This window comes from Lissotriton helveticus, chromosome 8 (genome assembly GCF_964261635.1).
Source record: "Lissotriton helveticus chromosome 8, aLisHel1.1, whole genome shotgun sequence".
Lineage (NCBI taxonomy): Eukaryota > Metazoa > Chordata > Amphibia > Caudata > Salamandridae > Lissotriton > Lissotriton helveticus.
In genome coordinates, this window is record NC_136069.1 from 365321570 (window position 1) to 365347198 (window position 25629).

Here is a 25629-nt window from a genome sequence, read left to right on the forward strand (position 1 = left end):
CAAATACCCAACCAATGAGGACATTAACCCTAACCCAATAGAAACACCAGATACAACCACCAATCAGTGTACACATGTGCCAGTCACAAGCACACCATATAAAGTCCCAGCAACCTCAGACAAGGTTTGCTGGCCAGGGAGTTGGAAGCTGCTTGCTCCTGTTCAGAATCTCATAGGAGACAGACAGGCTCAATCCACAACTTTGGACTTCAGCAGGTAAAGGCTTCACTAACTTGAAATCTAACAATACTGTTTGAATAAAGCGTTACTCCCCCTGCTGGCCAACAAACGAAGTGCACAGGTCCCAGTAAATACAGTTTAAACAGCTCACAGAAGCACCCTCTGATGTAGAAAATCCCTGTTGCTGGGGAGGGGGGAGGGGGGCTGGCCTCACTGGCTTGTGAACACAAAATGGTGGCTGGGGGTGCACTGTTTGAGCACACAGGCCTAAGCACAGAGCAAAGGAGAAATTTGGAGGGAAAACAGATTTGTCACCAAGGAATGAGAGGGACAAACTACAGAGGTTGGACTGCAAATGCCACAATTCAACACATTAAAACGTCGAAAATTAAAAAACAAATTCTGGATCTGTGACATTTTGCACTTGTCGAATCTGAGGGTCATGCCAATGCCATATTCACAGTAGACTGACAGCACAATCATCCATAAAAGCAATTTTTAAACATACATAGCAGATAAATTATGACAAAATGTTTTATTAAGAAATAATCAACAAGACTGCATTCAATAACCAAGATCACAACATTTATATTGGAATGTTGCTTCCAAATTTTAACTTTCATTAATCCCTCAACCTCACAAACTACAGTTCCAGCAACTTCTTCTGTAGTTGTAATCAGTGCGATCTCTGAAGATGTTGTTCCAATAAATTCAGATTGTGACTGATTTTATTTATGGTTTCGATCCTTCACCTGATGAGGAAGGTCTTGAAGCGCGACAGTTCGTTCATTCATCTTCACACAATGTTCTTTGGACAACTCTGACTTAGTAGGCAAATTAATAGGCTTAAGGATTTTTTCATCTAATGATCTTTAGTCAAGCCCACAACTCCTTAATCCATTCTGTTCCAGTTACCAGTGACCCAAACAGGATGGATAGCCCTCCTTGTAACCAGCCCATCAAGAAATAATTATACCATTACCAAAATGACATACATAGTGGGAAACCAGCGTTACTTCTGACTGATCAAATGGCATTATGAAAAGATATTTTTTAAATATATTAAAAAAGCTTACCAGGAAAGGGTCAGTCTCTGATCCTTTTCCTAGACATAGAGGCACCAGATCGGAATGCCCTCTGTCCCCCCTGTTGTTTGCTCGAACTGTGGAGCCACTAGCCACCTCAGTGGGGCGGGACTCCCTAGTGCGAGATTTTGAATAGTCCATAGAAGTATCCAAAAGGATTGCGTTATATGCAGACAATGACCTGGTTTTTCTTATAGACACTGATTTTTACGGCCTATGGATATTACAGATTATGTGGGTTTTCGTCAAAACATCGGGACTGTACAGGAATTAGGCAAAGTCGATAATTTTCCCTGTGGGAGGCGTCCAGGGTAGGATGGCATGGGCATCAGGCTTGTCGCGGGCTGTCAATGGTTTCCAATACCACCAATACATGGGGGTTTATAACTCCCCTGATCCGGCAGTTTTCTGGTTTCATAATATTGGCCCCTTGTTATCCCGGGTTCGGGAGGAGGTGAGGGTACGGGCCCCGATGCCCCTGTCGTTGCTGGGCCGATCAGCCATCTTCAAGATGGTATCTCTGCCGCAGCTGCTGTATTGACTCCAAAATTTCCTGTGGGGAGGAGGAGCTGTCTGCCTGGCTCTCCAGACCTGTGTTCAGTCTACTTATTGGGGGATTGCCGCTACTGATATACAGTTGTATTATTCTACTTCTCACCTACTTAATATTAATGATTGGTGGTACAGCAACCAGGACGATCCAGCTTATGCACTAGTTAGATGGCAAAGGGGTGACAGGTCACTTTTCGACTTCCTCTATAGTCCTAGTGGGATGGTGCCTTCCCCCAGCAACCCAGGTGGTCATACGCACATGGAGGCAGACTGTTCGACGGTTTGGCTGGTGGGGGAGAAGTGCATCAGGCTTGTTGCTGGGTGTCGATGGCTGCCAATAACTGAGGGTCTATAACTCCCCTGATCCGGCCGTTTCTTGGCTCCATAATATTGGCACCTTGATGTCCCAGGTTCGGGAAAAGGTGATGGTATGGGCCCCGCTACCCCTGTAGTTGCTCAGCCGGTCAGCCATCTTTAAGATGGTATTTCTTCCGCAGCTGCAGTATTGGCTCCCAAATTTCCCCTATGACGTCACGGGATCGTGGTTCTGTCAAATAAATGTGGTCCTCAACCATTTCTTGTGGGGGGAATATGTCGTGTAGTTCCCACTAACCCACAGATCCTGCACATTTGTTTGGACAACGTAAAATTTGGGTGAGGTGCGTAGACTGAATCCGAGCATCCCCGCAGGATATGTTAGCCTAGAGACCAGCTACCTCACAGTGCCACCACAAGACCCCCTAACCTTACCAGGGAGCGAATGGTGTGAGGCAACCACTGAACATGACAACCCTGACCCCTCAGGGATCATGAAAACAGATGAGAACTTTTCACTCAGTCACTCATGCTCACTAGTTCTCAGAGAAATATACAGAATACACAGTGGGAAGTTTTCAGTATATTTATTTAACCAACGTTTTTCTTGTATTGAATACATATATGTGCTGTGATAATCAGTAAACAGAAGCAGGTGAAAGTGAATACAAGCACAAAAAGCGTAAATAGTAGATACAGTTCTACCATAGTGCTAAAACAGTGTATATATGCAGGCATATAAACAAGTCAGTAATCAGGCGTACTCTTACTATGCAGACCCTACTCTAACTGTACCTAGAATCTCCCCAAGGAATGATCCAACCCAATTACCTGGCGGGAAGAGAATGAAGGACCCCGTATTGGTCACAAACTGGACACCCCTCACGAGATTTCAGACCGCTGCGTGGTGAAGTCTCAGCATGCAGGGACCCCCAGTGGCAGCTGAAGTCCCTCCTCTGCTAATCTATCAGGATGCTCATTATTTATATAATAGAAAGCAGCCTTGCGATGTACATTGTAGATTAGAGATGTTATGGATATGTAGCTAGCTCTCTCACCCTGTGGATGAAGATAGAACGACATTGTACATAGTGTGTAATGAGGCCTTGTACATGATGCTCAAGGCATCGTGATAATGTTGTGCGAAGCTAGATGTAAACAAAGTAGTCTCAGAGAAACTAATCCAACATTGTTGTGTATGCAAATATGTGCAAATGTTCACGGCAGAAATGTTATTGTGAAAAAGAAGACATTGTAAGAAATGAGCAGCTTCACTACATGGGGCTAACCTGGGAACATAACAGAGAGGAGACGTCCGCATGGCTCTCCGGACCTGTGTTTATTCCAATTATTGTGGGGGGATCGACGCTGCAGATATACAATGCTATTATTCTGCTTTTCACCTACTTAATATAAATAATTTGTGGTACAGCGACCCTTACGATCGGGCTTATGCTGTGGAGCGATGGGCAATGGGTGACCAGTCACTTCTCGACTTCCTCTGTAGTCATAGTGGGATGGTGCAACTTCCCCCAGCAACCCAGGTGGTCATACGGACATGGATGCGGACTGTTCGACGGTTGGGTTGGTGGGGGAGATTGACAGGGGAACACGGTTGTGGCATGGGATTTTTCTTCACCCGCTGTCTGCGCTTCCGAGGTTTCGTGACTGGGACATGATCGGTCTCTCCACATTGGGTGACATCATGAGGGGTACTGTCTTGAAATCCTTCCAATAATTACAGGACGAATACCAACTCAGCCAATTTTACAAATATCAACATTTCCGTCAAGCTCTACTCTCATACGTACAGAACATTCAGGACCTGCCTAAGTTTAGCCCACTGGAGGGTAGGCTTTTGATGGGCAGCTTGGGTGCCCACAAGATTACACAAGTCTACCAGAGCTTGGACACATAGCCCTAATACTTTTACACCTTTGTGGACGACTTGGTGGGGAGACTTAGAGGACTTGGATGACGATGATTGGTCGGAGGCGTTGGCGACCCCTCGTGGTACAGCCATATCCTCTTGTCACCGTCTGAATCAATTTAAGTATTTGCATAGGGCCTATTATACTAGGCATCGCCTATGGTGGATAGTATCAATATCATACAACCGCCTTTCTGGAGGGGGGTGAGTAGGGTGATTTCTTGCCTTGCCCGGGTTCTGCCGTGGTAAATTCCTCTGACTCCCAACTGGATCCTTCTCCATCCCAAATTGATCCTTTTCCATAGTACAGAGGTGATTGGGGGAAATCGCTATAAGCAGCACTTACTGTTCTTGGGACTTACCATGGCCAAGCGGGAGACATAGCCCAGAACTGGATGGCAGAGTGTGTGGGAGTGTGTAAGACGGCCGAGGATACATGCATGGAGCTGGAGATTGTAGTTTTCCAGGCATTGGGCTGCCACTAGCAACATGGCCAGATTTGGCGGCGTTGGGCAGGTATAATATTACCACCTGCTGAGGCCTCAATTGAAATGGAGGTACATCATATAGGCCTGAGTAAGTTATAGGAGAGGGTTCCTCTTCCCTACACATTACATGTGTCTGTGTACGTTAATGATATACTGGGCTCTGGGGTAAGTGCTGTGTCAGTTTTGTTTGATTATGAATTGCAAGTACCATCGAGACCTGTTGCATTTATGACTCTGCATTTATGCAAGGGCCGGTTAGGCCGTGATGTACTGAAAACTTAAATAAAATGTGTTATTACAACAACAACAAAAAGCTCCCCTTGATTTCTGACACCAAGAACCTTCTTGTCAAAACACAGGATTCCTTCTTTAATTTGGAAAGACATGCATCAAACTTATCACGACTGGTTGATAAATATAGTAGCACTTTTACCTGATAAACTAAATCATTACTTCAGGCAGCCCCCCCCTCCACCCCTCCTCGTGCAGTACTACCGGAGCCACTAACTTCTCAACAAATTGTTTAAAACCACATATTGAAAACACTGTTGATATTCAGAATTAGGTCTCAATTCACATGTTACATTTTAGCTCAATTACTGAATTACTTTCAGTCACATGTTTCATAACTCCTTGCCCCTCTTTAGTTTTAATGACCGGGGACTTTCAACCTTATATCGTCAAGTGCCCCCTCAGGAAAGTGAAGAAGATAAATAAAAAAAATAAAAAATCATACCAATCATTCTAGAATGACGCAAAGCAATTAAATCACACTGACCATCAACTGCAGCTTTTTCCCAATATTCAATAAAAAAGATTCTTCACAGGTGTCAGGTCCCTCCGGATCTGTAAGCTTAGGAGAGAACTTCCATCAATCATCTGATGTTCTACTCATTTCCTCAAAGTCATTGAATGATGCGACCCAATCGTCTACCTGACCAAACATGATAAAATTGCACACTCAGTTCCTCTTAAAGAGAAGCCTTAATTTGCGAAGATGCTCCTAAAGGGGAAGACCTGAACCTTCGCTATAACCTTAGCAGAACGATTCGCTCTTCTTGCGCAAGCTCTTACCAACAACTTAAGTTTCACTCCAGCTATGATAAAGGATGTTTCTGTTCCAGTTATTCAAAGAATTTTATTGGGCAATAACCCCCACACTAGACTATCCACCGCAAATACAGGTTTAAAAGACATCACTTATCAACCGACGGGTTTGCATAATGAAAACCAAATAAATAAGACTTACCAAGGAAATTAAGATCCGCCTAAAATGTTTTCCCCAACACCATTTATACCGAATAACCTCACTTTGGATTTTACTCCAGGATATAAATCGGAAGGATGACTTGAAATACTTAATCTTCACAACAATTTTCTGAAACGCAACATATAGTCGAATGATGTCTTAAAAGTAAAATTTATTCCAGGATCCGCAACAAACTTTGAGAGCACATATACAGTCTAGTCATCAGAGGCAACCACTCTAAACATCTGGTCTAGAAAAGGTGATTTAGCTGCTCAGGCTATTAATCCTACAAAACCTACCCCTTTGAAATATCCACAATCTTAAGACAATCCTTGCATCAGAAAAAATCCTTCATCCATTTGTCAAATAAGCCCAGCCAGTTTACAAATGCCAACATTTGTTATTTTCAGAGATCTATATGCATGAGTGAGCAGGACCTTGGATAAAGATTGTCAAATTTCCACAACTAGTCCCGCAGGTCACGACCATCCGTGGGCTCGGTCTCCAACTTTGCATGCCTAATCAACAGGACTCGAACATTAAGGTATCAAATCGTGCACTATTGCAATGCTTTTAGAATATAGCTGGAGTAGACCGTTATCTTGAGCCCAGTGGAAATAATCTTGTGCAATTCTTATCTAATTACCACGTGATTTGCCTTCGAGAATCCTGGAAGCTTTGTAGTGTAGTTCCTATATTCCCAATAGGCTCTGCGCATTGGAATAATATATCCTATAGATTTGACGTAGGAATTACGTCAATAGGTCTCTTTCGAATATACTAAACTTAATTGTGAGTGCCAGCTAGCTCAGCGGTCACTAGTAACTTTCTCGAATGCACAAGAAGGGATTTGTTTCTGACAACCGCATAAACATGACAACTTTGTTTCCCTAGGACTGGAAAATATCTTCAGAGTCGTAGAAACAATAGATAAGTATTTCACTCAGTCAATCGTGCATGCTTCGTTTCTACAGAGTTGCAGAGAAATAGTGAGACGGGCGTTTTCAATAAAAGGATTATTGATCAGTCTTCTTTCTCATGCAAGAGATGTGAACTGCTACAATCGTTAGACAGAATGCAAAGTATAATGCGTACAACGAGAATAGTATTATAAAATAATACTTTAACAGCATGGTATGGTTTCTGAGCCATAAAATACATACATAAATAACATAGACTAAAATACTCAACTGGTGCTTCTAAAATACGCCTACCCCAGTGTACCTAACCTAGGTCTAGTACGAGGGAAGAAGTAAGTATTGTTTAGCATAGGTTTCAGTTCTTTGTCAAGAATCTACCAAAGGTTTCTCTAGGTTCTAATCAGCTTCATACCTTAGAATGAAGGAGGTTGGTATCTCTTTCTCGGGATTCGATTTCCCAGCACCCCGCAAGGGGAGTCAAACACTGTAGTTCGATTTCTCTGCAGAGGAGGGCAGCTTCCTGATCAGTGTGTCAAATGGAGAGTCTGCTTCCTTCGGCACTTGCTGTAGCGAGCTGCGTCGGCCAAGTAGGTCGTCGATCTGCTCCGAACCACCTTTTCCTTGCCATAGCAGGTGAAGGTATATTTATACCTTGAAGGTGTTTAGGAATGCCATGTTTGACGTAAAGTCGGGCATATGAACTTCCTGAATGAACCCCTGGGGAATAGTTGTTCATTGTAAAACTGAGTTCTTGGAGAAATCAATATTCAAGCAAGGGGAAGTCCCTGACGGCTTAAGCTGGTTTTCCAAGCAATTGTTGTGACGTTTGCTGAGCGGATGGAAGTAGCCATGCCTGTATTTGGGAAGCATGGGTTATGCCCAAATAAGGGCTTGATTTCTATGCCTATATAAGGGCAACGTAAATTGTACCTGTATAAGGGCATGAATCGGAAAAATTCAATCGGAACCTAAAACGCCACACAACAGCTTAACTCTGTCTAATTCGCCAATTACCATGCCCATTAAATCCGAGGCAGTGAAATTTCTTTGGGACACTAATCGAGGGTCTGTTAACCCTAATCCATAAACAGTATTAGTTTACAAGCTTTCAGGCCAAACACACATTTGGAATACATCTTAGATGTGCTAATTAGACGTTGAAAAATCAAATCAATTCCTGTTATTAAATATTTACCTACCACCTTCTCTTCTAAAAATAAATTCATATTTTTGGGTGTTCTAGATGATCTTGAAGACATTCTGAGGCAGTTCACCTCGCATGCAGTAATTATCACAGAGGATTTTAACAACTACCTATTATTCCTATATTGAAAAGAAACCTGCTGGGCACTACCCTCAACATGGCCCCCCTCATTTTTTGTTCTGTTCTATTGACTTTTTTAGAAAGATTACACATATTACAAGCTTATCTGTTACTTACAGGGGCAAGAGTTACATTCGAGAACATGTTATGCAAGACAATGCAATTACATGCTAGCAGAGAACATTTTTGCAAATTTATGTCCGTACAGCTTTAAGTCTTACTGCAAATAGAACTTGCAAACAAATTGTAGCATGTAACGGTAACCAGTAATTTTTTATACATACGGAAGTTGCCTGCGCGTGGCCGCTTGTATTAATTCCTTGTAACTGTGCTGTATTGCCGAAGGTTGTTGATCAAACAGCTATATATATATATAACCCCAAAACTTGTAAAATTAAATAATCAGGAGAAGTACTGGGATGGGCCTAATTGGTGGAGGGGGTGTGTAGCTGTTACCACAGTGTCACACCTGTGGTTGAAATCGGTTAGTGCTGTAGATAAGGTCCTGCACTCAATTCTATTGTGTGTGATATTTGCTGTGCACACCTGACCATACTTTGAGGGCTGCGCTTACATCATGTGCGTGATTCAAGGCATTTTCGGCGTTTGGGTTGTATGTGGGATCTCATGGAGCTAGTTCTAGTTGAAGCGTCATTAGGATTATGTACCAGAAAGCAGAGATTGGGTATTTGCGTAATCTAAGGGCATCTTCCCTTTGAAGGGAGGTGCCCTTTGCTTTAGCCCAGTTCAACATGGATTGAGACCAGGCTTACAGTGTCGGGGGGGGGTGGGGGGGGGGGGGGGGGGTGTCTATAGTTTTCCAGCGTCTTGTGATAAGCCTCTTGGCTACTACCAGACCTAGGTCTAAGAATCTGGAGGTGACTCTGTTTCTTGCCCCTGGCGAATATCCCCGTAATACAGGCTTCCCACGTATTAGGGAGTACCCTGTTGGTGCTTGTGGACAAAAGCTGCTTGACTCCTCTCCAAAAGTTGTGTAGCTTGGGGCACGACCATAGCATGTGCAATAGCCCGGCGTTTATCAATTTACAGCATGGATAGCATGCATCTGCTCTGTTAAAATACTTGTTAATTTTGTCTTGGGATAGGTATGCCCAGTGCACCATGTAAAATTGAATCAGGCGAAACCTGGCATTCCTGGGGATTAGTCTGGGGATTTCCAACATCATGGTCCATTCTTTAGGTGTGCACTTGCGGGCCAAGTCTACCTCCCAACGAGTCCGCAGGGGTTCCAAATCAGTTGTAGTATGTTCATGAAGCGCCTCTGCAAACCATTTAAAAGGTGTCGTCCCTTGCCCATCACGTTTGTATTGCATCAGTGAATGTGTTTGCTGTTCCTGTGAGATGTTGCCCCCGTGGCGCCCCAGTGTGTTTACCCTTGAAGCATGGTTTAAGAAAAGTCCAGGTGGGACTCCGTCTTCGCTAACCAGATCAGCAAATGCCCGCAGTGCTCCATCTGCATAAAGGTCTCCTAGCATGTGAATTCCTGCCTCATGCCAGGCTGTAAGCTCTACCATACTGTCCCTGCCCCCTCCCCTTGGCACTCCCAGTAACAGAATAGCCGGAGCATTAGGCGTGATGCATCTAGTTAGGTATAAGCCTCGCCAGAAACATTTCTGGGCTACCTGCACCAATAAAGGGAGCGATTTGTGTAGCCCAGTGCATTGGTGAAAAATATATAAAAGCCTATCTATAGTGTATGGAGGACCACACCCCGCTGTATCAGCTAGGCCATCCAGTCCGCCACTCATTGTATCAGGGTGCCAGATAATAGTGTTCCATGTTCAGTAGAGCTAGCCGCCCTTGATTCTGGGGTAGATATAGCATTGCAAGCGCCACCTTGCATCGTGTGCTGCACCATATGAGGTCTCTAAGTGTACCTTCTAATGAGCGAAAAAAAGTATACTGGTAGGTAGAGTGAGAGATTAGTAAAATAGTATAACGGGCAAGGGAGCATCACCATTATTATGAGCGCCACTCTATCTGCAACTGAGAAATTGAGTGTTTTCCAGAATTCTATCTGTGCCCTCAGAGCCATGACCGGTCTGGTTAGGTTACCATCTAAAACGTCCCAATCTGTATGATATATCCTTATTCCCAAATAATGAAGCATGACCAGCTGTCATACCACTGGTGTGAAAATCAGTTTCTGAAAGAGACTTGTAGCTGCGGATTCCTCACATTCTAAATATTCCCCAGGCATCGGACTGAATCTGGACATTTTTAAGCAGTACCTCTGCGTGCCAGAAGGTGATACCTTGCAGCTCTTCATTGATACAGTTCACCTTCAGAAATTGCATGCAGGCCTATGTAGATGCCACTCTCATGCACCTACGTCAGTTCCTTTCTTTCAGTGCCACCAGATTTGATCCAGAGCTCCCTTCTTTGTCTCTTTGAGACTTGTACTTCAAACTTTTATCAGTTTGTAGGGGATGTCACCTCCCAAAACTACAGGTCTTATGCCCTGTCGGCACTGTCACAAACATATGGCTGCGACGTATCCCCACAATTTATGCTCCAAGTCCTACAAAGACTGCGCGTTGATGAACCCGAAGGCCATCCAGGAATGCAAGGCAAAACTCAGTCGCCAAACATAAGAAGACTCAGTCACTACAATTCACAGTCCATGTCAAAAGTTTGTTCCAAATGTCTTTCCCGAAGTAGTCGGAGCTGCTCAAAAGGACGGTCTTCGTTGTAATCCAGGTCTGCTGGTAAATCTAAAAAGAAACACAAGAAGTCAAAGCTGGTTTCCGCTCCATCGCACCACTTGCATTCGCTTGGGGTGGCTCCAATCTTTTTGATTTCACTCCAGAAGTCTACAGACTTCGGAGCCGATCCTCCAACTTGTGCCGGCAGAGCCCGAGTTTACGAGGCTGAATGCCACACATCAGATCAAAGAGTGCTATGCGTCCATACTTCGTTTTACTGACTCCTTCTGGCGCACCCTCGGGCCCCAGGGAACCATAATACCATCCATCTGGAAGACCATCTGCGGGTTCGCATTCAGTGCCAATTGGACCTTCTGCGCCTGTTTTGCCTTCGGCTCTGCTTCCTGTCCCCAGACCTGTGCCGGACACATTTTCCTCGATGCCCATGTCGATGCCATGTCGATATTTTTATTATTATTATTATAATTATTATAATAACCAATCATTCTCTCAGACTCCAAGTCGACGTCAGCCAATGTCTCTCACCAAACCAACCAAAATGCCACTTCCTCTATTGACCGTTCCTATAAATCAAGATTGATGTCCTACAACCTGGGCAGACTTCTGCTGACTTCCCATTTATTAAGGCTTTGATTGACACTTTATTAGGGGCTTGGGCCAAACCTTGCTCTTGGCCTCTGGTCACCCGGAAAGTTGCAACATACCATTGTCCTGCACCTAGGGGCTTGGGCCAAACCTTGCTCTTGGCCTCTGGTCTCCCGGAAAGTTGCTACATACCATTGTCCTGCACCGGGCGCCCCTCTTTTCTCTTGATGCATCTTTAATTAGACAGCCTTGTTGTTCACGTCCCCACAAGTCGGTCAAATCTGAACACATTTCTTTCCAGTGCTCCTGACAGGGAATCTAAACGTGTGGAAACCTTTGGCATGAGAGTCTTTTCTTCAACCAACCTGGTCCTCTGCTCAGTCAACGCCAGCTGCTTCTTGGGCTGTTACTTCCATGCTCATTGGTATTCAGTGGTTCGAGGCCTCTCAGATGTGTGATGACCTTTCCCCAGGCAATTTAAGATGGTCGTGACTCGGCCATGTTCTCAATGTATTTTGGTTTGGACACCACCAATTTAATCGGGCAAGCAATTATTGCCATTAGTAGCCATGCGTGAATTCTCTAGTGATGTCCAGTCCCCACTAATGGTCATGCAATTTGACGGGATACACCTGTTCTGGTAATAAGGCTGACTCTGCCTTCAAGCGGTTTAGAGAGAGCTGGGCTACTGCTCGCTGTCTGGACCTCTCCACCCCTCCTCGCCAACCACACCAGTTTCAGAACTCCTTTTGAGGTTTGGACATGGCATCCGTTGCCGCCAGCCAGTCCAACACCCCCACAGGGCCCAGCAATTTCGGTGCTGTGGCCTTCTTCCCCACTGCACCTTCCATTGCCCTCCCAAACATCTGACAAAGGACTATTTCTCCATTTTTCAGAAGGAAGTGCACTCCCTTTTGGCCAAAGGGGTTACACATGAGGCTGTTAGAAGTAGGGCGTGTTTGCTATTCCCCACTACTTTGGTGCCCACGAAAGACGGAGGCCTCAAGCCTATATTAGACAGGTGCACTGTCAACATCTTCCTCCAAAAAAGGAGTTCAAGATGCTCTCTCTGGCCCAGGTCTTTTTTATGCTTGACCCTGGAGGCTGGATATTGGGTAATAAATCTTCCAACCCTCCTCAGAGCTATGCAAAGCAAACAGACCCCAGCAGCCACAAAACACTGAAAATGTTCTTGCACCTTTGTCCTGTTTATTGGCATGTCAAGGCAGAAGGCAGACGCAGTGTCACGTCTTGGAACAAGGTTCTTCTGACCCACATAAATATTCAGGGAAGCATATATAGGGCAGAAAGTGCTGTCATCAGTAAAATCCTTAAATGTGGACAAGGCCTAATATGATTATGTATATATAGAAATAAAATTGTCATGCAAGCACAGGACATAGAGCAATATAAGGATACAAGGGAACAGAAAGCAAGTTTAAGCAAAACCTGCAAGATTCAGAAGCTTTTCGCAGCTGTTAACCCAGGACGTGTCAAAGAGGGCAATAAAGGTCCTGGGGTCAGGCTTGAATAGATTTGTAAAGGAGGGGTGATTTTAGGAGCACAGAGCAAGCAGTTTGGTCAGAGATAGACCTAGTTAGCTCAGTGGGTCTAGATAGTGTGGAGGAGAATTTGGGATTGATGATTCACTTATTTGGCTGATGCTTAGATATATATTTTTCCTCACACTGGAGGGTGGCGTTGGACCTGGAGGACGAATGAGAATGATTTATGGCTTTTTTTGTTACCCCTGCTAGTACTGTCCATATTTCCCGTAGAGAAAAAAACACTTCAATAGCCGCAATTTAAGAATTATTTTTTTCTCTAGAGAATATATATTCTCACAAGCTAAAGGCTCTAATGTAGAATAGTTTGCCAGTTCCCGTATACAGCCACAGCCCTGATGACCGTAAGACCTGCAAACCATCTTGTATCCAAGGAAAACAGAAAACTAAAGGCAGCAGTTTGTAAGGATAAACAGAGCGAAAAAAGAGGACACCGGAAAAAGCCCACGTTAAAGGGGGAAGGAAACTTTCTGAATCTCTAGAGACCGAAAGAGACTGAGTGAATGAATGATACAAAAATGTGTGCAGCCAGAAAAGTGGCCGTGAAGGCTAATAGCATCCTCATGACGTCAGTGCAACTATGAAACTTGTTGCAAGACCTGCGGGTGAGGGCTGCAGGCATCTTGCTCTTCTTGTCTTGCTTCTGCGTAAAATTGTCTGGAAGTGACCCGCCGTTCACCAGGAAGTTATTCCTTTAGTCTGTTGGAGGTCCACACTTTCTACTCCCCATCGTCCTCTTCTGCATATTTTTCCAAGCCTTGTCTTTTCTTTTTCTAAAAAAAGATAGCTTTTCCGAGGGAAATGTATGACACAAGCTTTCTGTCTTACAAGTACGTTGTTTCTTAGTTCTCTCAGTGGAGCGGCAAGTAAGTCCAGAACATTGTTTAAACATTGTATTTAACTTTAAACATAATCGACCAGACAAATAAAATCCAAATAACATCGGTGGAGAACTGAAAGCTACTAAGCCACAGCGCAGGGTTCATTTCGAAAATTCTTTTCAAAAAAAGGATTTTGCCTTTTATTTTTTTTTAAATTACATTTTTTGGGCATTGTATAATGAATTTCTGAGAAGAGTTGCTTTCTAAGTAGACAAATTATCAATTCTCTGCAGAATAAAAAATCTTGAACGAAATATCAGGCACCCTTAGACAAGATCAAAATATCTGTATATTCAACTATAATATGAATTTCAGTATACGCATTCTCCATCATCGCAGCACTTTACATTAACTTTGTGTTGTGAGGGGAAACGAAGTTAAAAGGGACTGTCAACGTATCCCCGTGACTCTCGTGCCTTTTATCGTTTTAGACAGTCACTTTTACTTTGAAACTGCAAGGTAGGTAGTCAGTAAGCTAGTGTTGGGTTCCCATATTTCATCTCCCTCAGCTCACAGTTCCACCGTCCTTGACACTTTTGTGCAGTCTGAATACTATTTTTACGTTCACTTTTTTCTTAATTTTCTCCTATACACATGTAGTGCTAAAGTGAAGTACCATATATTTATTTTTAGCCAAGTGCTTTGGGGCAATATTAACTTCACCCATATATAGGGAAGAAAAGGAACGGAAAAATATTAAGACAGTCATTTGCTTTCTTAATATGTAAATATAATGTTTGGTGTAATATATTTACTTATACTACCTAATTGAGACTCTATCCCATCATGTATGAAACATTGGCAATGTGGAATGAATTTACACAAAACTAATATAATTTTCAGTATTATGGACATGTCAAGATCATTCGAAATGCATATCAAATTAACCTCAATCTTCAGTCTCATTTTGTCTGTCAGTTTTAAATTTGTCTTATCAGTAGGTAGGTAAAATACATTATGTACCTGTTTGACTGTTTCTATGCGATTCTCATGTTATTTTACTGTTTCTTTCAGGCATGTTTAAGTAATGAGCAATTAAGAGCATTGAATAATCACAGGCAGACGTTAAATGATAGAAAGCAAGCTGAAATACAGGCGGAATTCAGAAAAGCTATAGAATCTGATGAACAAGGTCAAAATGGATGTGGCAAACGGGATATAACCTCTATATGGAAAGTGCGCATTGTGGACTACAAAAATCAAGAGAAAGATGCAGGTTAGTTATGTGAGAAGTATTTTAGAAAACTTAAAAATAATTAAATTATCCTTTGTTTGGTATTCACATTTGTTTTTATTGCGACACTTTAACTATAGCTGTATGAGACACTTTTAAGGTGTTTATACACAAAGCAGAATAGCTTGATGAACAGTTTTCACCACGTACATTAAGACTTGAATAGTTTACTGATAACTTCCAGTTATAATATTCCTTGTGCTGACGAAAAACAAAACACAAACTGATTGGAAATGCCAGCTGTCACTTTCAAGATTAGAAACCATGTTCAAAACAAAGTTGCCTTCTTAAAAAAACTTCCACAGGTCATTCACTTAACTCCCAATCCCTATCGAGTACATGTTCTTCACCATTCGTTTGCTCCCAGTTTGTGATTTTCTGCCTACAGTAAATCTTTCCCTGTTGGCAATACATTTTCGATTTGCATTTTCTCTTATTGGAAGATTTTTTCCACGTCCTATTGGATTTAGAAAGAAAACAGTGCCTCCCTCTGCTTCCTGACGTTTACAGTGGTATCAAGCAGTACATTTAGTGTGGAGGACAGTTTTCAAATTCTGAACTGCAGAGTTCGCATCTCATACTTAGGAAACCTTACATAATAATTTTTAGGGCTCGGCCTACGCAGCACGAAGTGGGGTGGAGCTTCGAGCTCCTAATGTTAAAGAAAAAAAAAGTATCTCTAGGGCTCTGGCCAGACACATTCCTTAGTGTTTTATGGCATCTGCCTAGTGATTCGTCTTCGCTGTGCTGTCTATTTAGTAGCCTTGACGTGATAGGCTATATTTACTTTTCGTCCGTCATTGATGTTAGTTTCATGGCATATTCTGTGCGCGAACGAGCACGGCAGAGTGATTAATCTTAATTAGGAGCTGTCAGAGTGCCCGTGTAATGCAATCCAGATGGTGCGAGCGCGTTCACCATTGCATTGCATGTATCATGCGCGCGTTTAACATTTACCTTTCGCGCACGGCAGTCCATTCATTTTAATTAGGAGCTGTCAGGGTGCCGCGTTCACAGCGGAGATAATGGAAAGAAGTTTGAATCATCATTAACGTCAGTGCTGTTAGTTTTGTTTTTATTATGAATATAATATTTTTTAAAGTAATTTTTCTTTGAAATTATTAATAAGATTATTATTTCTATAGTTGAGCAATACTTTAAGCCTTGCTGTTTAATTAACAGCGCACTGACAATCACCGCGCTGCGAGCCGCGCCGCTCGAAACATTTTTACGAAGAGCAAAAAATACATTTGGGAAATGAGCGAAAAAAAATTAAACTGTTGAACGACTCCGACAGGAATCGGCCTCGCTTTTAAATGAAATAAAACACAATGCAGGGGCAGAGGGTGGTTTCTCGCCGAGCGCCTTCTGAAGGGGAAGACGTCGGAAATAACAGATAAAAGAGCGCCTCGAAGTGTTTCTTCAGGTTCGTTAATAAAGAAGGGAAGCTTCGGGCACAGGAAGTCTTTCAATTCACTATCGTCAATAAAAGTATATATTTGCGTTTTGTTGTATTCTATTTGATGTACAGTGGCAAGTAGTTTTATTCCAACTCACACAATGTTTTACTAGATGTGTTTGGGAAATTCAAGCTCTGCTTTTTTAACCCCTTCACTCTGGCTGGAAACACGACTGCGTGAACATGCAAGTAAAGTCCTGAATTAAAATTTGCGAGAGTCTGTAACTCCACCGGTCGCTTACGTAAAGGATACCCCACCATCAGATTTTAACTTGAAGCAAGCGAGCGAAAGGGGGAGAAAGAGAGAAAAGATGAGAAAAAAACAGGACACGGAGGAGAAAAGGCGGATATAAAACCTCCAAGCGAGAAATAAAGGAACACGAGTTACAGAAAGTGAAATAAAGCGCCTTGAAGTGGAATCAAGAAAGGACGGACTGGGGCGTGACATCCCAAGCCTTCAGCTGCCTCAGCCGCGGGCGCCTTGGAAAACACACGCGTCTCTGCACTTACGTGTTTGACTCTTTTGGGCATTTATTCAGGGCCCCTTTTCTAACATGGATGCGTGGAAAGGTGTTTTATTTTGCATTTTAAGTCATCTTTAAAAGTGATGTGGAACAGGAAGTAACGTGTTTCAGTCCCGGCAGCCCCGCATACTATTTTGCCATGTGTGATCTGTGATTTGGTTTCGTGCAGTGCCTATTTCGAGGGTGTGTTTATGGATTATTACTTTATAAACTCGTTTATTTACAGCCTGCTTGCTTCTGAACCCCTGGCTGAACCTTTTATTGATTAGGATTACGTATCTGTGGGGTGGGTACAGTGTATGTGGGATTAAAGCACACACGACGTTCTTTCGAGCAAAACATTCATTTACACGTAAATACCGCCTTATTGAGGAATTAGTTTCTCGATTTCGAGTCTCCTCACAGTTTTATTTTATACCTTCTCTCTCTGCGATTATCATCATGGCAGGAAGATTGGAACGCGGCCCATAAGGGGGCATATAAACCGAATTCTGCCGATGATGCTGTTAAGCATATAATGTTCCCCCACCCACCAGGGCGCCTTGACGTCACTTTTCGGTGGGGAAAGTGTGATCCGTGGGCTACAAGATACGATGTTTGTGCTGCCTGGTTTAATAGTAGGAAGGGGTATACCGCCTGGGTTCATACACGTGCAAGCCGTGGGTATACGGAGGGCATACTGCATCGTTATGCGCGAGCATGGACGCACGCGCACGCACGCACACTGTGTGCATAATATAAAGACAACAGACACAAGCGCACACCGCCCACGCGTCCCTCATAATGAGGTGCATACACCCTGTGCATGCGATTCATGGCCCCATTTGTAAACTCCATACATAATGCGAGATATTCAATGCGCGTGCACTCTGCATAACGCGAGGACCAGGTAGGCCTCTGTGTATGCTCGGTGTGCATAATCCAAGGAAAGCAGAGAACCCCTGTGCTAACACTGTGCACATAAGAGGAAGGCAATCCCTGCATACACCGCGTGCATAGCCCGAGGGCCACATGTACTGTGTGTGGATATCTCTGGCCCATATGTATCCATATTTCAAGCCACGTAACGCAGCTGCCTCAGCGCTGCGTGAAAGGTAGAGGCAGGAAAGCGCTGTATTTAACATTGTATGGCACATTACTGCTTTCAGCCTGCGCTGCCGCACAAACTGCTCCCTAGCGCCAACGCGGGCGCCCTTACACCATGGTGCAAGGGTGCCCGCATTGAAGGCAGGACCTTCCTGCACAAAAGCAATTCTACGAAGCATTTTCCTCTTTCTGAGTGCGCTGCGCCACGTTACTCTAGTGTATCAAGCCACGCAGGGCCACGCAAAGCGGCCTTGTGTGGCTTGGTAAGTCTCCTTTCAGTTTTGCACCGCCCTAGCATTCCCTTGCAGGGCACAAGTGCGACGCAAAACCTTGATAAATAATGGGTCTCCTGTAAAGTGTGAGGGCCACATTCGTTCTATCCATTGTTGCAGGGATACGCCCACACACAGATGCACACACACAAACACACACCAGTCGTGACCGGTGCAGGTAAGAGCGGTTAGCCGGGGCGGGGGAGGGGGAAGTCAACAAACAACGAGTAAGGGAAAATAAAAAAAATAAAAAAGAAAACCACTTAAGTTGTGCTCGCCGCATCACCTACTCGGCAATGCGGCAAGCACAAGTTAAGTAGTTATATTTATTTATTTATTTATTTATTTATTTATTTATTTTGTCCTATTCCATCGTCTGTCAACCTACCCTCCCCACCCTGAGTTCTTACCTGCACCGACTGTGACTGACGCACACACATACACACCACAGGCACACAGTAGAGTAGTGAGTAGAAAGTAGAGTAGTGAGTAGTGAGTAGAGTAGTGAGTGGAGAGTAGTGAGTAGAGTAGTGAGTGCAGAGTAGTGAGTAGTGAGTGCAGAGTAGTGAGTGCAGAGTAGTGAGTGCAGAGTAGTGAGTAGTGAGTAGAGTAGTGAGTAGAGTAGTGAGTAGAGTAGTGAGTAGAGAGTGCAGAGTAGTGAGTAGTGAGTAGAGTAGTGAGTAGTGAGTGCAGAGTAGTGAGTGCAGAGTAGTGAGTAGTGAGTGCAGAGTAGTGAGTAGAGTAGTGAGTAGTGAGTGCAGAGTAGTGAGTAGAGTAGTGAGTAGAGTAGTGAGTAGTGAGTGCAGAGTAGTGAGTGCAGAGTAGTGAGTAGAGTAGAGTAGTGAGTAGGACATCACAGGCAGCAGCTGTGCAAGCTTCTTACACTCACAAGGAGACCACAGGCAGCTGAGGTGCAATCTTCTCCCACTCACAAGAACGACATCACAGGCAGCAGCAGTGCAAGCTTCTTACACTCACAAGGAGACCACAGGCAGCAGAGGTGCAAGCTTCTCACACTCACAAGAAGGACATCACAGGCAGTAACGGTGCAATATTCTCACACTCACAAGGAGATCACTGGCAGTACACACCACATGAACACACTCCATAACACATAGCAACAATACATTGGCATTTACAATGCCATTAGCTCAAACTCAAATAAATCCGAGCCCGATTGCATTTCTAATGCTTGTTTTGAATCTGTTGTGCTGAAATTCAGCTGAGGCAGCTAAAGGAATCAGTACTGTCATTTTACGTTACTCCAGGCCACCAACGTGCTCACGTTACTCAAACTCACGTGCCTGGATGAAAGGGATTCTGGACCAAATGTTGTGCTGAAGTCTCCAATATCTAATGTTACTTATGCGACCCTGTTTGGGGACTCATGAGCAATGTTCCCTCTAATTTTTTTCCTCTGTGTGTGGCAGTGTAGGGTCTCTGTGCGCTGCAACCATGGCTATGTGCGCTAGGAGCCAGACCGCGCATGCAGTGCCAAATGTCACCCCAAACGTTTACTTAAAAAAGTGAAAAGATGGTGCATTTTCACACATACAGTGCCACGTTAAGGGTCTTTGTCTGTCTGTGTTTGTCTGTCGGTCTGTGTGTGTCTGTGTGTCTGTCTGTGTGTCTGTCTGTCTGTTTGTGTGTGTCTGTCTGTGTGTATGTCTGTCTGTGTGTCTGTGTGTGTCTGTCTGTCTGTGTGTGTCTGTCTGTCTGTGTGTCTATGTGTGTCTGTCTGTGTGTGTCTGTGTGTGTGTGTGTCTGTCTGTGTGTGTCTCTCTGTCTGTGTGTGTCTGTCTGTGTCTCTGTGTGTCTCTGTCTGTGTCTGTGTGTGTCCCTGTCTGTCTGTCTGTGTCTGTCTGTCCGTGTCTGTCTGTCTGTGTGTGTCTGTCTGTGTCTGTCTGTCTGTGTGTGTCTCTGTCTGTGTGTGTGTCTCTGTCTGTGTGTGTCTGTCTGTGTCTGTCTGCCTGTGTCTCTGTCTGTGTGTGTCTGTGTGTCTTTCTGTGTCTGTCTGTGTGTGTCTGTGTGTGTCTGTCTGTGTCTGTCTGTGTGTCTCAGTCTGTCCGTGTGTGTCTGTGTGTGTCTGTGTGTGTCTCTGTCTGTCTGTCTGTCTGTGTCTCTGTGTGTGTGTGTGTCTATCTGTGTGTGTCTGTCTGTCTGTGTCTCTGTCTGTGTGTGTGTGTGTCTGTCTGTCTGTGTCTGTCTGTCTGTGTCTGTGTGTCTCGCTGTGTCTGTCTGTCTGTGTCTGTCTGTCTTTGTCTGTCTGTCTTTGTCTGTCTGTGTCTCTCTGTGTCTGTCTAGGTCTGTCTGTGTCTGTCTCTGTCTGTCTGTCTGTCTGTGTCTGTCTGTCTGTCTGTGTCTGTCTGTGTGTCTGTCTGTGTGTCTGTCTGTGTGTCTGTCTGTCTGTGTCTGTCTGTCTGTGTGTGTCTCTGTCTGTGTGTCTCTGTCTGTGTTTGTCTGTGTGTGTGTCTGTCTGTCTGTCTGTCTGTGTTTGTGTGTGTCTGTCTGTCTGTGTCTCTGTCTGTGTGTGTCTCTGTCTGTGTGTGTCTCTGTCTGTGTGTGTCTCTGTCTGTGTGTGTGTCTCTGTCTGTGTCTCTGTCTGTGTGTGTGTGTGTCTGTCTGTGTCTGTCTGTCTGTGTCTGTGTGTCTCGCTGTGTCTGTCTGTCTTTGTCTGTCTGTCTTTGTCTGTCTGTGTCTCTCTGTGTCTGTCTAGGTCTGTCTGTGTCTGTCTCTGTCTGTCTGTCTGTCTGTGTCTGTCTATGTCGGTCTGTCTGTGTCTGTGTCTGTCTGTGTGTCTGTCTGTCTGTGTCTGTCTGTGTCTGTGTGTGTCTCTGTCTGTGTGTCTCTGTCTGTGTTTGTCTGTGTGTGTGTCTGTCTGTCTGTCTGTGTTTTTGTGTGTGTCTGTCTGTCTGTGTCTCTGTCTGTGTGTGTCTCTGTCTGTGTGTGTCTCTGTCTGTGTGTGTCTGTCTGTGTGTGTGTCTCTGTCTGTGTCTCTGTCTGTGTGTGTGTCTGTGTGTGTGTGTGTGTGTGTGTCTGTGTCTGTCTGTCTGTCTGTGTCTGTCTGTGTGTGTGTCTGTCTGTCGGTGTCTGTCTCTGTGTGTCTGTCCGTCTGTCTGTGTCTGTCTGTCTGTGTCTGTGTCTGTCTGTCTGTGTGTGTGTGTCTGTGTGTGTCTGTATGTGTGTGTCTCTATCTGTGTGTGTCTGTCTGTGTCTGTCTGTCTGTCTGTGTGTGTCTGTCTGTCTGTGTGTGTCTGTGTGTGTCTGTCTGTGTCTGTCTGTCTGTGTGTGTCTGTCTGTCGGTGTCTGTCTCTGTCCGTCTGTCTGTGTCTGTCTGTCTGTCTGTGTGTGTCTCTGTCGGTGTCTGTCTGTCTGTGTGTGTCTGTCTGTCTGTCTGTGTGTGTCTGTCTGTGTGTGTCTCTGTCTGTGTGTGTGTGTAACCATGCAGCACAACTCACATTTTAGGCGGTACTCAATGTGCTCACTCCCCCCCCCACCCCCTTCACTTTGGGCACTGCTGCACCACCAAGACCTCCACCTCACGCTAATTTCTGTGTTAGTTAAACTTTCAGACAAGTTACAGACTAAGCAATAGGCAGTGGTTGGCAGGTTTGGATTTGGGAAGTAATGTTATAAATCCAAAAGATGTCTAGATGGGTTTCACCTTCCACTCTGAACCCGTTTACAAACAGCACAGCCAAAAAATCAACCGTCTTTTAATCCCACTTAAAATGCCCGTTTGGATCAGCCAAGTTGCAGCATTTTGCACCTCCTGTAATCTTTCTGTCATACGGTGAGGAACGCCCTGGTACAGAGAGAGTCTGTAGTCCAATGGGAGATTATGACGACCTCCTGCAATGTTTTCGGACAATGTGAAGTAATTGGATGAGCGAACGATGTACACTGTTGTGTTCGCAGCGTAAAGCAGGACTTCATTCATTTAGGGAGTTACAAAGAGTGAAAGATTGGTTGTGAGGATATGAAATGGCTACGCCTGTTAGCCACCATGTGAAAATACATAAGCAACAGAAGTATGGAAGTGACATGACAGGTCATCAATCCTTGTTCTTTTGAAGTTTTATATAGCACAAACTTGACCCGAAATCGGGTATCAGAGCGCTTTACATGAGCACCAGTTGTGTTTCATGAGGAAACATTCATTTTTGTGAGGCACGGGGAGATTAAGTGATTTGCCCAGAATCACAGGATGTTGAGCGACATTGCAGAGACTCGAACCTTGTTCCCCAGATTTGAAGTCGCCCGCCCTAGCCGTTAGGCTACATCCTCTCCCCAAATATACATCCTCTCCCTTAAATATCTTTGGTTACCCTGCTAATAAACAATTGTCTGGTGTACATTTTTTTGCAATAAATGTTATATCAGAAGACACAAAACTAGCAAGCCCTGCTCTGAGCTTGGCTGCAAGCTATTCCTCTGCTTCTGCTAGTGTGCCACAAACCACACCAGCTGTAATCCTGCAGGAGGACTCCTTCACTGCTATAAACTAAAAGCACAAAGTGGAATATATCAAGACTCAAAGTGTGTACTAATTTAGTTGTTGTAAGGGCCGATCCAAAATATCAACCACCCTCCTAATATGTACTGAAATGAGAGCTATGAGACCTATACAGCAGTCTGTATTCAGACACAAAACCCTTACTCATATTAGTTTGAAAATGTACGCTGTGGTGCTGGGAGCTAGGAATGTCACTTCGATTGAAAAAAATTCTAGATGTAACAAATCACAGCACTTTTATTCTTTCAAAGACACTAATATATATCCCCAAAAGCAAAAAGTAACCAATATTAATGGCTTTTTGCCTCTACTCCACACTCCACTGACTTCAGAACACAATCAAAGAGGCATCAGTAGGTGTCTGTATTGTAAACCTCAGGCCTGGCGGAAGTGACCTCAGCATTCCAAGGCGGAGGCAAAGCCTCCTCCATGGAATATATTTTTCTGTGGTTGTCGTTGTGAATGTGAAAGTGCTATCAAGGAAGGACCTCAATGCTCTGCCCTTTACACAAACAGATGAAACAGAATAAGAGTAACACAGAAATACCTTCACCTGTTCGTATCAGTGGGCTCATTTGTGTCAGGTGGGAGCGGCTGAACAGATAGATGTATAAGCATGATTAGAGGAGCTATACAAACACTGATCTAAGTTGGAGTCATCCGTACCCTCTGGGCTAGTATTTTAGTGGCTGATTTAAAAGATGGTATATGACCCACTCAAATCCGCTCTTAAGATAAGACTCTAGCCAGCTGAGGGCATTTGCATACATTCCACATTCATAACGTTAAGACAGCAGAATTGTGTGCAAGACTGTGTCGAGCACCAACAAGAGATCGGAATGGATCAGGGCAGTCAAGCCTACTTGGTTTGGGATCGTTCTGCGCTCATCAAGGATTGCTTCCTGCACAGGTTCTGCACTGTGTAAAGGACAAAATCCCGAATGCACATGGATGGTCACACTTAGAGTTGTTCTAAAAGAGGGATGGCTTCTAAATTACGTTTAAGGTCGTGAACCCGCTCACCCGAGCGTGGATGCAACTAAACGTCCTTGAGCTGTTTCCTGCTCAGATGGCATATGGAAAAGTAGCCCCCACCACAAAACCCCCAGCACCACCCGCCGCTGTCCCGTGGCCTCCTGCATGTCTGCCACTAATGAGTGCTAAGAGCCCTCAGCCTGCTCGGCGCTGTTTATATACAATAGAGTGTCACTCTTCACTAATCACGGCCGCGGGGTTTCTATTTAAATAAATTACATATAAATGGTCTCGTTGGCGGCGTCACCTCTCCTGTGCCCTTCAGCTGAATCCAAAAGCGCCTGCGGCAGGTTCTCACTGCTGGGGCTAGCAGCAAAAGCAAGTGCCCACATTGTAAAACTTACCTGCCACTTCAAGGTGAACACTTTCGCAGTCTTCTTTCCACCGCAATCAGGAAATGCCAGTTTTTCGCGCCGCTCGCCTTTTAAAAGCGGTGACGCGAAAACTCTTGCGGGATGGACTGTGTGCGCGCGCTCCACACCTGGCAATACGCGCTCTGGGCTACAGAAGTGCGCGGCGCGCAGCCGTGCGGCTTATTGGGAACCGTCGCCTTTTAAAAGCGGTGACGCGAAAACTCTTGCGGGATGGACTGTGTGTGCGCGCTCCACACCTGGCAATGCGCGCTCTGGGCTACAGAAGTGCGCGGCGCGCAGCCGTGCGGCTCATTGGGAACCGTCGCCTTTTAAAAGCGGTGACGCGAAAACTCTTGCGGGGTGGACTGTGTGCGCGCGCTCCACACCTGGCAATGCACGCTCGGGGCTACAGAAGTGTGCGGCGCGCAGCCGCGCTGCTTATTGGGAACCGTGCTCATGAGCATCATTTAGAGGTTGCAGTTGCAACCCCTAGCTTGCCCCTGGCAACCCCGTATTCAAGAGGGAAAACGCATTACCAAGCACAAAAGGTAAACATTGCTTCAGTGTTTGTATGAGCATTAATTACTTTATGCAAATCCCACTGGGAGATTACACTTCCAGTTAATAATAAAAAAAGATTTGAAAGAATACACATTTTGCACGTTGCCACAGTCCATATTGTCACGGACCATTGTTGTGAATATGTGAAAAATTATGTTTTCGAACAGACTGTCACTTCTGTACTCCCCAATATGATAGTTCATTAGAAGTGATAATAAATCAACATTTATTACGAATGAAACTCAAGCCAGCAACATAGTTTATTTGCTATTTATAGTCCCTACAAATTGGCATAAGTGGCCTGACCGCTATTTTTTTTTTTTAAGTTTCGATTTTGTGCATTCCCCTATAATATAGCAATACTTTGTGTTTTTGAGTTACACTAGGCTACAGTCATTTACTGGGATTCAGGGTCAAAGGTCATATGATGTCACCTACCAGACATCATTGAGGTCAAAAAGCGTGTTGTGAGGTCACTTCCATTACTCCTGGAATTTTTTTTTTCCCAAAAACCTTTATTGCACCTTTAAGTTTACACAGCTGTAGGCCTACCACCCTCAGGGCCGGCCGCCATCACAATCTTGCCATCAACATGCGGTGAAATCAGACTGGGATCCGTACGGTATTTTATGCAACGCCCCTTAACTGCATCGAATAAAAGGTACAGTACAGTCATTATTCTGCCTATTAGTACATGTTTTTGGTTTTCTATTTTTTAAACAACAACAAAACAAAGAACCACGAGGAATCACATTATGGTCAAGCATTGTGTCTAATCAGTCGCATCAACTAAGTGCAGAGGCTGCTCCCCAGAGTCCCCACCACCTG

General features: G+C 44.4%; 1 protein-coding gene across 2 annotated transcripts in view; it reads left to right on the plus strand.

Annotated features, from left to right (window-relative positions):
• Positions 1–25629, plus strand: part of BRCA2 (BRCA2 DNA repair associated) — a 480797-nt gene that overhangs the window by 348429 nt on the left and 106739 nt on the right. For both annotated transcript variants that reach the window (XM_078657152.1, XM_078657154.1), the window contains exon 23: positions 14776–14977. In XM_078657152.1, coding sequence (XP_078513278.1) covers positions 14776–14977 — 202 coding nt within the window. The remainder of the gene's footprint in view (positions 1–14775; positions 14978–25629) is intronic.